This window comes from Choloepus didactylus, chromosome 3, assembly GCF_015220235.1.
Source record: "Choloepus didactylus isolate mChoDid1 chromosome 3, mChoDid1.pri, whole genome shotgun sequence".
Taxonomy (NCBI): Eukaryota; Metazoa; Chordata; class Mammalia; order Pilosa; family Megalonychidae; genus Choloepus; species Choloepus didactylus.
Genome location: NC_051309.1, coordinates 107397370 through 107411730, shown reverse-complemented (window position 1 = coordinate 107411730; position 14361 = coordinate 107397370). Strand labels below are relative to the sequence as shown.

At 36.0% G+C, this 14361-nt stretch overlaps 1 protein-coding gene across 2 annotated transcripts in view; it reads right to left on the bottom strand.

Annotated features, from left to right (window-relative positions):
* Positions 1-14361, bottom strand: part of METAP1 (methionyl aminopeptidase 1) — a 158211-nt gene that overhangs the window by 21605 nt on the left and 122245 nt on the right. For both annotated transcript variants that reach the window (XM_037830299.1, XM_037830300.1), the window contains 5 exons: positions 8351-8442; positions 7456-7539; positions 4987-5125; positions 3358-3489; positions 1121-1264 (listed from right to left, as the gene is read on the bottom strand). In XM_037830299.1, the coding sequence (XP_037686227.1) occupies positions 1121-1264; positions 3358-3489; positions 4987-5125; positions 7456-7539; positions 8351-8442 (591 nt within the window). The remainder of the gene's footprint in view (positions 1-1120; positions 1265-3357; positions 3490-4986; positions 5126-7455; positions 7540-8350; positions 8443-14361) is intronic.

Below are 14361 nucleotides of genomic sequence, written 5' to 3'. Positions count from 1 at the left end.
TGGCATTTATTTACTAATTTGTGTACCCTTGAGCAGGTTGCTTCTCTAAGCACAGAATCCACTTTTTGATATAAGACTAAGAAATCATTCATAGAGTTGTGATGATCAAATGAGATAATGTATTTCATCATCCTTGTCACCTTAAGAGTAAATATTTATTGAGTGTTTTCATATACTGTTTTCAGGTACCATTCTAGTGGTTTCCATGTATTATCTCACTTAATCCTCAGAACAAATATAACGTACGTACCATTCCCTACTTTGGCACAGATGAGAAAACTCTGGCACAAGAAGATACATGAAAGTGCCCATATAGCAGACACTCAACATACGTTAAATTCCTTCCTAGATCAATCATTGTGATCAGTCATTACTGGCACTAAATAACAAACTCATTCCTGTACATATACTATCTCTCCTGAGAAAAAGTTTCTGGAAGACATTGTCTTACATTTCCTTTGTACTCTGATCAGACCAGAACTCAGCTTGAGGAGAGGCACTTTGTGTATTCCCCTCTATTCACACCACCAACTGTTAAAGTATACATACATGTATAAATACATTAGGAACTCAAATCAAACCAAGTTGAACTGATTTTACCTACAGAATCAGAATAGTGATGGCAAGGTTTGTGGCCGAGAATACTGACTGTTCACTAAAATTAGTTTACTTTTCTTCTAGAGCACTCAACTAGATTATATTCCCAGATTCCCCTGCAGTTAGATGTGGCTATGTGCCTGAATTCCTGCCAATGGACAGTAATGTGATTTATCAATTCCAGACCATCTCATTAAAAGCTCTCACACATCTCCATGCTTGTTCTGCCCCATCTATTGTCTGGGATGGCAGCCCCCAAGGTGATCTTGGAAGCCACAGGTTGAAGATGACAGAACCTGGGTCACAGAACTGCCTCACCCCCACAATGACCAAGCACACCTGCCTTGTACTGTTATGTAAGCAAGATATAAACCTGTATTATGTTTGAGCCAATATACATTTTGGGAGTCTATTTGTTATACCTAATAGCATAGCTCTAATGAGTACAAAATAGTAGGTACAGGTAAGTATTTGTTCAATAAATATTTTTTGAGCAAATACGAAATCTCTGGACAGTACTTACTGGCATAGTGGGGTACATTAGGGGCTGTATGAAAAAGTTTGTGGATTCCATGCCCACAGTAACTTCGAACAACTGAAAACCCATTTGCTTGGGCATGTTTCTGAATAATGTTTCCCAATTCTCTGTATCGAACACCAGGTTTCACTGAAAGGAAAAGAGAAAACTCATGACAAAGATTATTCATGGTAATAATATTTACTAAGCTATTGCTACCTGTGTGCAAAGATCCTTACTAAATGCTTCATCTGCCTACTATCTTAACTTACAAATGAGGAAAGCAAGGCATAGAGAGCACACACAGTCAGCAAATGGCAAAGGCGAGATTCTAACCAGGAGCCCCTGTAGTTCCTCCTTTTATGCCAGAAAAGAAGGAAGCATGCACAGTATTAAGAGCTTGGAGAGAGGCACCTTTTGCTTTCTCCAAGACTGGAACACATGCTTCTCTTCCTCTCCTTCCCTAAGGTCACACACTTCTCTCTTCTATTCTAGTAAAGTAAACAGAAAAGATAGGAGAGGAAGACCCCAAGGAGAAAAAGAAATAGTAATTTGATCTGTTCTGAGCTCAGTCTGGTCAACTTCAGAAAAAATTATTTCTCCTGGCCTTCTTTATCCCTATAAAAATGTTCCTCAAACTATTCATAGTTGATGCCTCTGCTGAAGGACCTGGGGAGAAGGTACAGGAAAGTACTTTTCCCAATACACTTCCAACCCTGTAATTTTGTATGACTTTTACCACTTTTTCAGTAAAATACAAAGCAAAGGAAGTGGCTCTCACTGCAGCTATGGCTCTCCTTGCACTGAGACCTCAGGAGCTGGGCACCGCCACACTGCCAGAGGATCTGGTGGGTTCTTCAACTCTCTGCAGTCATCCAATCTGCCTATCTGATTTCTAACCTGAGGCTCAAGTATGATGCATCTTGCTCACTCAATCAAATTTCTAGGTAAATATTCAAAGGAATTTTAATTAACATTTTGACTTCCTCTTAACCATATGTTCCAGCTTGACTGTGTGTGTGTGTGTGTGTGTGTGTGTGTGTGTGTGTGGTGGGGGTGGGCCGGAGGGTTCTGATTTTCAGAAACCATGCTGACTTTCACGATTTTTTCTTTCACTCCCATCTGGACCTTCTTATCAGTCCTGATCAACTAGAAGTGGGGTGGGAGTAGGGTTTAATCTATGCTGCATAGTATACAGTAAAGAAAATCCCCAATCAACAATAAACACTTAGGGTAAGAAGAGGGATTCTTCCCTAATTCTCAAAACTGGGAGCAATCTTGACCTCAGGAGGGCATCTGTCATTATCTGGAAACATTTTCAGTCATCACAACTAAGGATGGTAGTGCAACTGGCATCGAGTGGGTAGAGGCCAGGTATGCTGCTCAACAGCCTACAAGGCACAGGACAGGACCCTACGACAAAGAATTATCAGGCCCAAAATGTCATTAACGCAGAGGTTGAGAAATCCTTTTCTAAAAGGCTAATTTTGACACTAGTCCTCCAATCTCTCTAGTGCTCTTCACCAAGATGGGAGCAGCCAAATTAGTGGAAAATAAGGTGCAGAAATGACATGTAATATGTTAACAGTACTTTCAAAAGAGCAAACATCTTTTGTTCTTTCCTGGTTACTGTTAAGACATTGGTTTCTTGGCAAGTTTTATTCCTGTATCTTTGTAAAACGTTCCCACTATCTGGTTATTTAAATCAATTCAGAGAAGAAAAAAGGATATAAACATTGAACACATTATCTGGCAGAAACCCTAAAAATTATTTTAAACTGAAGCTTCAGCAAATGAGAAATTTAACACTATTAAAGGTCTCATTTCATAACAACTCCAAGAATTCTAAAATTTTAAAATAATTAATAGTGGATAACAAAAGAAATTTCACCTCTATATACATAAAAATAATACATTCTTTCATTTTTCATTCCTCCAGCTTTATTAAATTAGTAAAAATTTCATCTCCCATTCATGTTAAAGAATGAACTAAAAACAATCAGCCAATGAAAAAGGAGATAAATCACAGGAGAGCCAAAGGATGCTAAGCAATCATCTTGCCCATCCTCATCAAGGGATTAGCAAATCATCCTTAAACCTATTATTGCTAAAGCCCAAAGCTAACTGAGATACAATAAAAACAAAAGCTGGTAGGTACAAGGACTGCACAATGGAGTGACAAGTTATTCGCTGCCCATCAACGCAGAGCAGTTCTCCAGGGGGTACCTAGCCCTGAGGCTGACCTGCATCGATGGCTTGCATCAGGCACTCATACGTGGTCTGGACTAGTTTCCGTGCTCCCTCATCCACTTCTCCAACAAAAAAAGTCTCATTCAGGTCCCCATGATAACCACTGCGATAAAGAGTGATGTCCACTGCAAAAGAATGTGCAAATATAAAGACCACATTTATTTTTATTTTAAAATAAAGCAGTTTAATGAAAAAGGTAAATTCTGCATTCTCAAATTAAACACCAATTAATATATAGTTATCGCCCAACAGAAACTCCTTGCCTCTAACTCCGCTATGGAGAACAGTGATATGGACACACAGCACAAGCTAGATGATGGGTTTTCACACTCTCATAGTATTTAACCATATCACTTATGGCAGAAGAAAGATGTATTCAGGATCCAATTATGCAAGATCAATAAAGAGAGTCTAACATTAAGTTGAGGACTGCTACATTTTTACATTAAAGAAAAAATATTGCTTTCACTTACAGATTTAAGTTCTTCCTCCTCCTAGGGAATAACTAAATAGAAAAATATACACTGTTCTACACTTATTTTTAAAACCTCATTGCTTATTGCTCACATTTATTTGTGAATATTCATCCTTCTCTTTGTCCCCATATTTAAGAATACAGATTATTACTACACCAGTGCAATACATACTAAATGTATATCTAGAGAGCAAATGAGATGAATATTTTAAACCATGAATTCAAATAACCTACAACATCACTAGTTTTTCAGAAGTATTTCACCTCTACGACATGTACGTTCCTGAAAAACCTCACACATTCTGCATGTACTGAAAACAAGGTTTATAATAAAAGGGGTTGGGACTTTATAAACAGATACTCTAACTAAAGCAATAACAACCCTAATAAAAATAGTGTCACAATTAAATATCCACCATCATTTGTGGCCAGCTTCACAGGTGGTACATCCTCCACCTGGAGAACGTTTTAACATTAACACCTGGGCTTGCGCTTCCCCATTTATTATGTGGGTCCTTGAAGATGTTTAGCTAGAGAGACCAATTTCATCAATATTATAAATATTCTCTAGGGGAGCCTTCGTCACTTTTTTTTTTTTTTTTTTTTAATCACAGAAGGAAATGTCTTCGTAGCTTCCTTCTCTGCACTTGTACCTTCCCAGAATGGCTTAGCATGATGGGCCTTCTACTTTCTGAACTTCTTACACTAAAGGAAGGCACATCTGCAGGTTTTCAAGATTTTTTTCTTAAGATCTTCATATATTAAGGGTTTTTTAACTAAGAAAGCCTGCCCTGGCCCCTTCAAAACCATCAGTGAACTGGGAGGATCACACTTGAATCAAGATGACTTCCATACTTGACTGACATCTTTCACCTATTTACTAATCACATATAAGATATGTGCACTTCTCTGCTTTAAAGAAATGCACACTATATGAAACAGATCATACTAAAGGTATCTTAAAAGCAAGATGCATAAAATCGTAAAAGATGTTTATGTAGATTTTTGAGTGATACCAAATTTTAAATATAAAAAAGCCTAAGTTTTGTACAGGAAGCAAATTAGGAAAACACAAGTCACTTTATGAGATACCCAAAACTTCGTTATTTCTTTGCTCATGGTGACAAATCACATGTATATTTCTTACCGTTAACAATATCACCTTCTTGCAAAGGCCGTCTGTCGGGAATTCCATGACAGATTACTTCATTCACTGAGGTACAACAAGACTTTGGGAAATTATAATAATTCAGTGGAGAAGGATAGCAATTTCTTGCAATACATGCCTATAATACATTAAAATACAGAAAAATAACTTGGAATAGGCAGAAGAAAAAATTAATCTGTAGCACTTTTTAGGTTCTAATGAATTGGAATAGCTAGCAATACCTGTAACTATCAAACTACAACCCAAAACCCATGAATCTTGAAGACGATTGTATAAAAATGTAGCTTATGAGGGATGACAATGTGATTGGGAAAGTCATATGGACCACACTCCCCTTTGTCCAGTGTATGGATGAATGAGTAGAAAAATGAGGGGGAAAAAAAAAAAAAAAAAAAAAAAAAAGGCACCCAGTGTTTTTACTTTAATTGTTCCTTTTCACTTTAATTTTTATTCTTATTATTTTTGTGTGTGTGGTAATGAAAACATTCAAAAATTAATTTTGGTGATGAATGCACAACTGTATAATGGTACTGTGAACACCTGAACGTACGCTTTGTATGACCTCATAGGATGTGAATATATCTCAATAAAAATGAATTAAAAAAATTAATCTGTGCAATTTATGGTACTCTCTCATGAATCTGATTTTAAAATTGGGAAAATGAAAATTTTGGACAGATACTACTAAGAAGGACATATTTATTATATTATTTAGAAATGGTAGTGAATATTCTCTTAAACAGTATACAATAGGATTTCTGCCAGTTAGACTGTACACAAACAATTTACTGATAATTGCAAAGGAAAAAAATTCACATATTACAGATATATAGCAATGTTACTATATAAAAATCTTTTACTTTAGAATTAACCACTTCTTATGAAATGAATTATATTTAAAGTAAATATTAACAAGTACCTTCAATGTAATTATAATTTCTTTATAAAAACAAGACTATATCCCTATGTCCAAAAAATGAATACTAGTATAATTAAGAAATGCTAAAGTACTTCCAGAGACATTTTAATCACTACATTCATGTGTAGCAACAAAAGAACACTTAGAGAGAAAATGGTCTGACTTCCCATAGCTAGTCTAATTTTACTTGAATGTTTTCACACACAGTGGTAATCACAGAATATATTATTTCTCTTTACATATTGCCACCCAGTCTTCAGGCTAATAATTTTTTAATGATTGCATATAATACCATGCATTGCATAAGCCATAATTTCACTGGGAAATTCCACAATAATTAGAAATTTAAACTAATTTGAAGTTCCCTTTACTACAAAAAAAATCACAACCACTAACTCCATGCCTATGGGTTTTCCCTTATTTAAGTCTATTCTTCTGTGTGTCTCACAGTAGTAAGTAGTAGTTAAGAGCAACAGAATCAGATTGCCCTGATTCAAAATGCCAATTCCTTCACTTACAAGTTGTGTAACTTTGGACAAGTTAATTAACCTCTCTCTGCTTCAGTTTCCTCATCTATAAAATGGAAATAATAGTATCTACCTCATAGTGTTACTGGGGGTTTAAATAAAATAACATAAAAGAGGCATTTAAAAGAACACCTGCAACTATATAATTTATAATTGGATCAATTATAAGTTGATGGATCAATACTCCAAAATCAGGATTCCTGAATGAAAGATTATTATAAACATTTTTATACCTAAAAACATACTGTCAAAATTTCCTTTCAAAAGGGTTGTCCCAATTTACAATATCATCACCATGTATGTAAAGGAGTATCCATTTCATAATATGCATATAAGCAATGATAAAAACATCTTTAAAATACTTAGTAGGTCTTTATAATTTGCTTTTTTTCTTCTGATTGCCTGAACAGGTTTAATCATTCTTTCATGTACTACTTTACTAATGATTTATATTTCTTCTTCTATGCACACTCCATTTATATAATGTATGAACTTTACTTGTGTTTTAAGGTCCCTCCTTGATGGTTGGGGAATCTTTATATAAAAAAAGAAATCCCCATAACATAGTTACTACAAATATTTTTCTGGTCTGAGTTTTGCCTTGTTATTGTGGATATGAAAAGAAGCCTATTGCCTACTAACCTCACTTCATAAGTTGTATTCTTTTTTATTTCAAAATATTTCATGCACAAACAGACCATGGCATGATTTATTTAAACACTGATTTTAATCATTTCATAAAAGCTTAACTAAAATGCTTATGAAATAAGATGTCTCAGAAACAAGTTATTTTAACCTCACCTCGGATCTCAATATAACAGATACTTAAATATGTGAATGCCTATTCAAATGTTTTCCATATTTTAAACAAAGTAAAAAGTTTGCTTTCAAATTAGCTTAGCCAAATTACTTTAGACATTCATAAATTAAGTCTACTGTATTTTTTGAAAGTGTAAATCATCTAATAATGTGCAAATACTTTTCAAAGTAAAGATATCTTACTAAGTGCACAGCATGATCTATTTCTTCAGTAGTCACACCTGGTTTAATCATTCCAGCAGCAATATCCAATACTTCTCTAGCAAGCTGTAAAAGAGGAACACAATACCTTCAGAAGAAATAATATAGAAATAGAAATCTGTACCATTTATACTATCTTAGATTTTGGGTAACAGTGATAAAATGAATCTTCCCTTGAATAGTAGTAACTCTGCATTTCCATTTTGAAACCATTTGTATTTCTAACACCCAACCAAAATATAAATACAATTGGGTGTACTAACTAGCAAATAGCTTAATAAGTAGATTTGACTGACTTTTATGTGACAATGCATGTCCTAAGTGAACCAAATAATAATCAACTGAGAGAGGTTGAACCCTCTAACATTTCTATAATGGAGGAGGGTAGAATGAAGTAAAAGAAAAGATGAATGAACTTCCTCAAAGAACCCCAGCACATAAGTAACAGGGATATAAAGTCCTCTTGAGCATATCAAAGAAAATTAGTATCAACCACTACTTATAGGTATTTCGCAACAAGATCTTTAACTTAACCTTATACAAATCTCAAACTGCATCCTATCTTATGACGACTCATGAAAATAAAATGACAAAATGTCAATAAAAATCTGGTTATCTTTTTAAAAATACCAAGGGTAAAAGACATAGACTGCCAAGTAAATACAGATTACCTGCCACATTAATCTTCAAATAGGCTATTTAACTAGAAAACTGTTACATAAAATTGTATGATACAACAGTTTAATGAAAAAGTAATTATGTCTAGTCATAGTCTTACAATATAATACTTGATACCTTTATAAATCAGCAAATCATTGACTTTCTTTCTAATGACTGCTAAACGTGGCCTGCCAATGGGGCATAAAAAATAACTTACCCTACATACAAGTCGCATCCCTTCTATATCTTCAGTTGAGAGTAATTTAATTTGAGAAGTACCTTTAAGAGCCTGTTCAGATTCAGACATTCCTGAAATAGAAAATTAGTAAGTAGTAGCGATTAATGAAAAGACAGAATATTAAATGCCTTCAACATGAAAAGGAAACATGCTAAATATAGGGACAGAATAATTCAAAATAGCAAAACATTCAGATCTATTAAAAATCAGCAATATTAATGGAGTAATTATTACATGCCAGAAGTGTGCTCAGTAAATGATTCACATGTGAATAGTGCCATACAATTTACAAAGTGCTTTCATGATCGTTATCTCATGAAAAACTATATACTAACAGCTGATGAATCAATTCCATTTCTTATTTTTTGAAACAGGAACCTAAATTAGTGTTTTTCAAACTGTAGTCTGTGACCCATTAGTGGACTATGACTAACATTTTTGAAAAAGAATATCAGACTGTTTCATACCATAACAGGGACATGTGTTGTAAAGTGTCTGGCTATTATATTTATTTATATAAACACATACACATTTACACAGATCATGACATAAATAAATTTGTCACTCTTGGTCATGGTCAAAAAGCATACTGCCCTAAGAATCTCTGCTCATTGCAACTAGCTTAATTCAAGTAATTCATACATTTAAAAGTAACAAAGTCATTACAACTATTCAAAAGCCTGACAAAAATAATAAAATAAATAATCTTGTGTGTAAATACTGATACAAAAATCCTAAATGAAACACCACCCAAAAGAATGCAAAACAGCATAATACACAATGACTTACATAAGTTTCATACCAGAAGAGCAAGTATAGTTCAATATTAGCAAATCTGTTAATATAATTCACCAAAGTCATAGATTAAAGAAGAAAAAATAAATAAATAAATAATCATTTCAAAAGAAAGGTAATTCTGATAACATGGCTAACTACCACTTTAACTTGATAAATATAAATCTCAAGCCAAGAACCAACATCATGGGACCCTCACTACCAACACTAACATTTAACACTGTTCTGGCAGTAGTAGCACACGGAATAAAACAGGAGAAAGAAATAAGATGCATCAAACTGGAAAGAAAAGGACAAAATCTTTATCAATTTCAGATACGACTGTTTATCCCTTGAACAAGAGAATCGCCTGGAAAATGACTAGAAATAAGAGTTGAGCAAGTTGGCAGATTATAAAAAAAACAAAAATCACCAACTTCTCCATTTATAAACAATGAGCTAGAAAATACAGCAATAGGTCCTATTCACAAGAATAACTGAAAAGATCACATATACTGGAATAACCTTAACAATAAAAAACCTATACAAAGAAAGAAAATTTGAAAACACCACCGAAAGACATAGGGGACTTAAAAAAAAGAAAAGAAAAGAAAAGAAAAACACCCTGTCCTTGGATAGAAAGGCTCAATATTGTAAAGGTGTCAATTCTTCCAAAATTAGTCTATAAATTTAATACCATCCCAGTAAAAAATGTCATCAGGATATTAGGAACCAGACAAGCTGGTTCTAAATTTCATATGGAAAAACAAACATGCAAGAATAGCCAGGAAACTTCTGAAAAAGAGGAAGCGTAGGGGGTGGCAACAAGGCCTACCAAATATTAAAACATTTTACAGATACAATAACTAGGAGTTTGGCAATGGCACACAATTAGAAAAATGGGTTAATGGAACAGAAAAGAATCCAAAAATTGGGACCCAGAGACATGTGACAATTTAATATAACTGTATATGTTGCATTTCAAATCAGTAAGGAAATGAATTTTTTAAATAACTGATAATGCAACAACCAGGAAAAAACAAAAAGTTGCACCCCTATTTAACTCCTAATACTAAGTAAGCTTCAGATGAACTAAAATTTTTTATCACATACACAGAAAGAGTAAAACCATAAAATTACTGGAAGAAAATGTGGGAAAACATTTTTATAACCTCTGAGCAAAAAAGTCTTTCTAGATCCTAAACCAAAGAGAATACTGAAAAATTTTACTACATACAAATGTTAGAAGTTCATCATCAATATAATGCTATGAACAAAGACAAAACATATATGGTCAACTTAGAAAAACTATTTATAGCTCATACATCAAAACACTACTACTCATAATATAAAAGAGCAATTTATAAATCAGAAAAATATAATGCTATGAACAAAGAACATAAATGGTCAACTTAGAAAAACTATTTATAGCCCATACATCAAAACACTACTACTCATAATATAAAAGAGCAATTTGTAACTTAGAAAAATGGGTTAATGATAAGGAAAAACCTAGTAAACTAAAGGGAAAAAAGGGCTAAGGATATGAAGAGAAAGTTCGAAAGAAAGGAAAACGCAAATGACTTTTAGCATGTGAAAAGATGCTCATAATTTTTAAATTGCAAATTAAAATACCAGCAAAATACCATTACTCATTTTCAGATTAGCACAGATCATAAAGCTTGATAACATACTATCCTGGATAAGATACAAGAGAAGAGATCCCCATATTTTTTTGTTTGTTTGTTTGTTTGTTTGTTTTTAAGGTACATTCCTTTCTCCATGTTTTCTCCAGCAGCCCATATGTGTGGTTTTTTTTTTTTTTTTTAAAGAAATTTTATTTTGAGATAAATTCAAATTTACAGAAACAGTTGCAAAAACAGTACAGCCCCATACATAGAACTCCAGCATACCCCGACCCCACTCCCCCGATACCCCAATCCACCACCTTTAACATCCTGTCACACCCCGATTTTTTTTTCTTTCCCTCCCTCCCTCCCTCCCTATCATCATCATCTATTGCTCTGTCTTCTGAACATATGCGAGCAAGCTGCACACATCCTTGAAAAAAAAATATAATTCACATATATATTTCCCATGAACAAGAACATTCTTTATGCAATCCCATTAAGTACAACTAAGAAGTTCAAGAAATTCAATCTTGATACAAAGCTTACATTCTATATCTCCTTTTTTTTTTTTTTTTTTTAACTTATGTCCCATCTGTGTCCCTTTGAGCCTCCTCTCCTCCATCCTCAGATCCCATCCAGGATCATCCTTGGCATTTAACTGTCATCTATTTAGACTGCCTTTTTTTTTTTTCAATTGTGGAAACATATACACAGCCTAAATCTTCCCATTCCACCCCCTCCCTAGCATTCCATTAGTGGGATTAATCACATTTAGACTGTTGCAATGCTATCACCTTCCCACCATCCCTTTCTAGAAGTTTCCCTTCACCCCAACAGAAACCCTACACTCATTTCTTAACTCCCCATTGCCTCTTCCCCCACTTCTCGGAACCCCTACTCTACTTTTCATCTCTATGGTCATATTCTCTGATACTTTCTTTGTGTTTACCGTGGGGCTTAAATTTAACATCTTAAATCTATAACAATCTTGTTTTTCTTTGACACCAACTTAACTTCAATATGACACATAAACTATGTTCCTATACTCCCTCATTCCCCCACTTTTATGTAGTTCTTGTCTAAAATTACACATTTTACATGAGTCCAAAGCCACTGATTCATCATTACAGTTTATGTATTTTAGATCCTGTAGGAAGTAAATAGTGGAGTGACAAATCAAAAATACAGTAGTACTGGTATTTATATTTACCATGTGATCTTTAGTGGTACCCTTTATTTCTTCATGTAGTTTCAGTAATTGTTTAGTGTCCCTTCCTTTCAGCCTGCACAATTCCCTTTAGCATTTCTTATAGGACTGATCTACTGGTGATGAAGTCCCATAGCTTTTTCCTCTGTCGGTAGGGCTCCCTTTAGTATCTGAAGTAGGGCAGGTCTTTTATCAGCAAAATCTCTCAGCATGTTTGTCTGTGAAAAATTTAAGCTCTCCCTCAAATTTGAAGGAGAGTTTTGCTGGATAAAGTATTCTTGGTTGGAAATTTTTCTCTCTCAGAGTTTTAAATATGTCATGCCACTGCATTCTTGCCTCCATGGTAGCCGTTGAGTAGTCACTACTTAGTCTTATGTTGTCTCCTTTGTATGTGGTGAATTGCTTTTCTCTTGCTGCTTTCAGAACTTGCTCCTTCTCTTCAGTATTTGACAGTCTGATCAGAATGTCCTGGAGTGGGTTTATTTGGATTTATTCTATTTGGAGTTCGATAGGCATCTATGCTTTGTGTATTTATATTGTGTAGAAGGTTTGGGAAGTTTTCCCCAACAATTTCTTTGAATACTCTTTCTAGACCTTTACCCTTCTCTTCCCCTTCTGGGACACCAGTGAGTCTTAAATTTGGACGTTTTATTTTATCTATCGTATCCCTGAGATCCATTTTGATTTTTTCAATTTTTTTCCCCATTCTTTCTTTTGTTCTTTCATTTTCTGTTCTGTGGTCCTCGAGGAGGCTGAATTGTTGTTCAGCTTCCTCTAATCTTGTATTATGAGTATCCAGAGTCTCTTTAATTTGGCCAGTGTTTCTTTTATTTCCATAAGATCTTCTATTTTTTTATTTACTCTTGCAATTTCTTCTTTATGCTCTTCTAGGGTCTTCTTTATGTCCTTTATATCCTGTGCCATGCTCTTCTTCATTGTCCTTTATAGCCTGTGCGATGCTCTTGCTGCCTGTCTGTAATTCCTTGATTAACTGTTCCAAGTACTGTGTGTCTTCTGATCTTTTGATTTGGGTATTTTGGTTTGGGTTCTCCATATCATCTGGTTTTAGCATATGCTTTAAGATTTTCTGTTGTTTTTGGCCTCTTGACATTTGCTTTACTTGATCCCTGATTTGACAGAACTGCAGCTTGGTGGTGTACACTTTCTCTAACTAACCAGCAGATGGCATCCATGAGTCACCTATTCCCCTCAAGTCAGTTCTCCCCCACTTTGTCTTTGTGGTGTGTGGGGGTCTGATTTTTGTGGGGTCCAATTGGTGCACCAAGTTTGGGTGTGTTGTTGGTGCTGTCCGCCCTGAATGTGGGGTGTGTGTCTGGGTGGTTAGGCAGGCCAGGCAGCTTTAATAATCAAACCTCCCAGGTGTTCCCAGAGATTTAAGGCTGTCGCCAGACCCTAAGCCTTCATTTCAGTCTTTCCACCGAATCTCTCTGCCGCCGACCCACAAGTCCTTGGTATTCACACAGGGTCCCTGGGATTTCCGAGTGGTTCCCCCTTCCCAGCTGTGCTCTTCTAGGACCTCTGCTGAGGGAGGGCCACGCCACTTCACTAGTGCGCACCAGCCCGCCAGGGAAGCTCTGGGTCACTGGGCCGTGCAGGGGCGCTCCCAGCCCGCTTCAAAGATGGTTGAATGGGACGTGTTAACTTCCCCCTTTTCACACAGCTCTGCCCTCCCAGCTCCGGGACAATCAGCCGTGGGTGTATTAAAGGCCACTGTCCACGGCCGATATTGTGGCTTATGTGTAGTGCTATGGGAAAGATTCCCTGTCACACTGGGTTTCTTGGCGCGGCTCTGGGCTGTGGGTCTGGCCCCAGGCAGGAGCGTCCCCCACCCACTGGGGAGATGGCTGCAAGGAATGTGGTTTTTTTTCTTCTTTTGGCTCCCCTCCACTCCTCTGGTCTCCAGACAATCAGCAGCAGGTGTGGGAAGGGTATCCTCCACGCCAGACACCAAGGCGTTAGCCCAGCCCGCTCCCACTGTGCTTCACTGTGCGGCTCTCCCCATCGTATCTGCAGCCGCTCCTGGGCTTTTTTTAAAAAAAACTAGTCCATCTCCAAACGCCAGCCCACCGTTTCCCCACACTGCAGCGTGGCCACAGGACTTGCAGCCGATTCACTCACTCGTTTCAGAATGCAGGCTCCTGGTTTCACCAAATGCACATACCCTGTAGATTGAGCAGACTTTGTCTGGCTGGTGTATCGCTAGCAGTGGTGTTCTGGGTCACTTTCTGGTTTTCATCTAGTATTTTTCACGGAGGTGTTTTTTTTTGCCCTGTCTCACCTAGCCACCATCTTAGGTTCTCCAGCCCATATGTTTTTAATGGGAGTATCAACTGGCAGAATCTCTGAAATTTGTATTA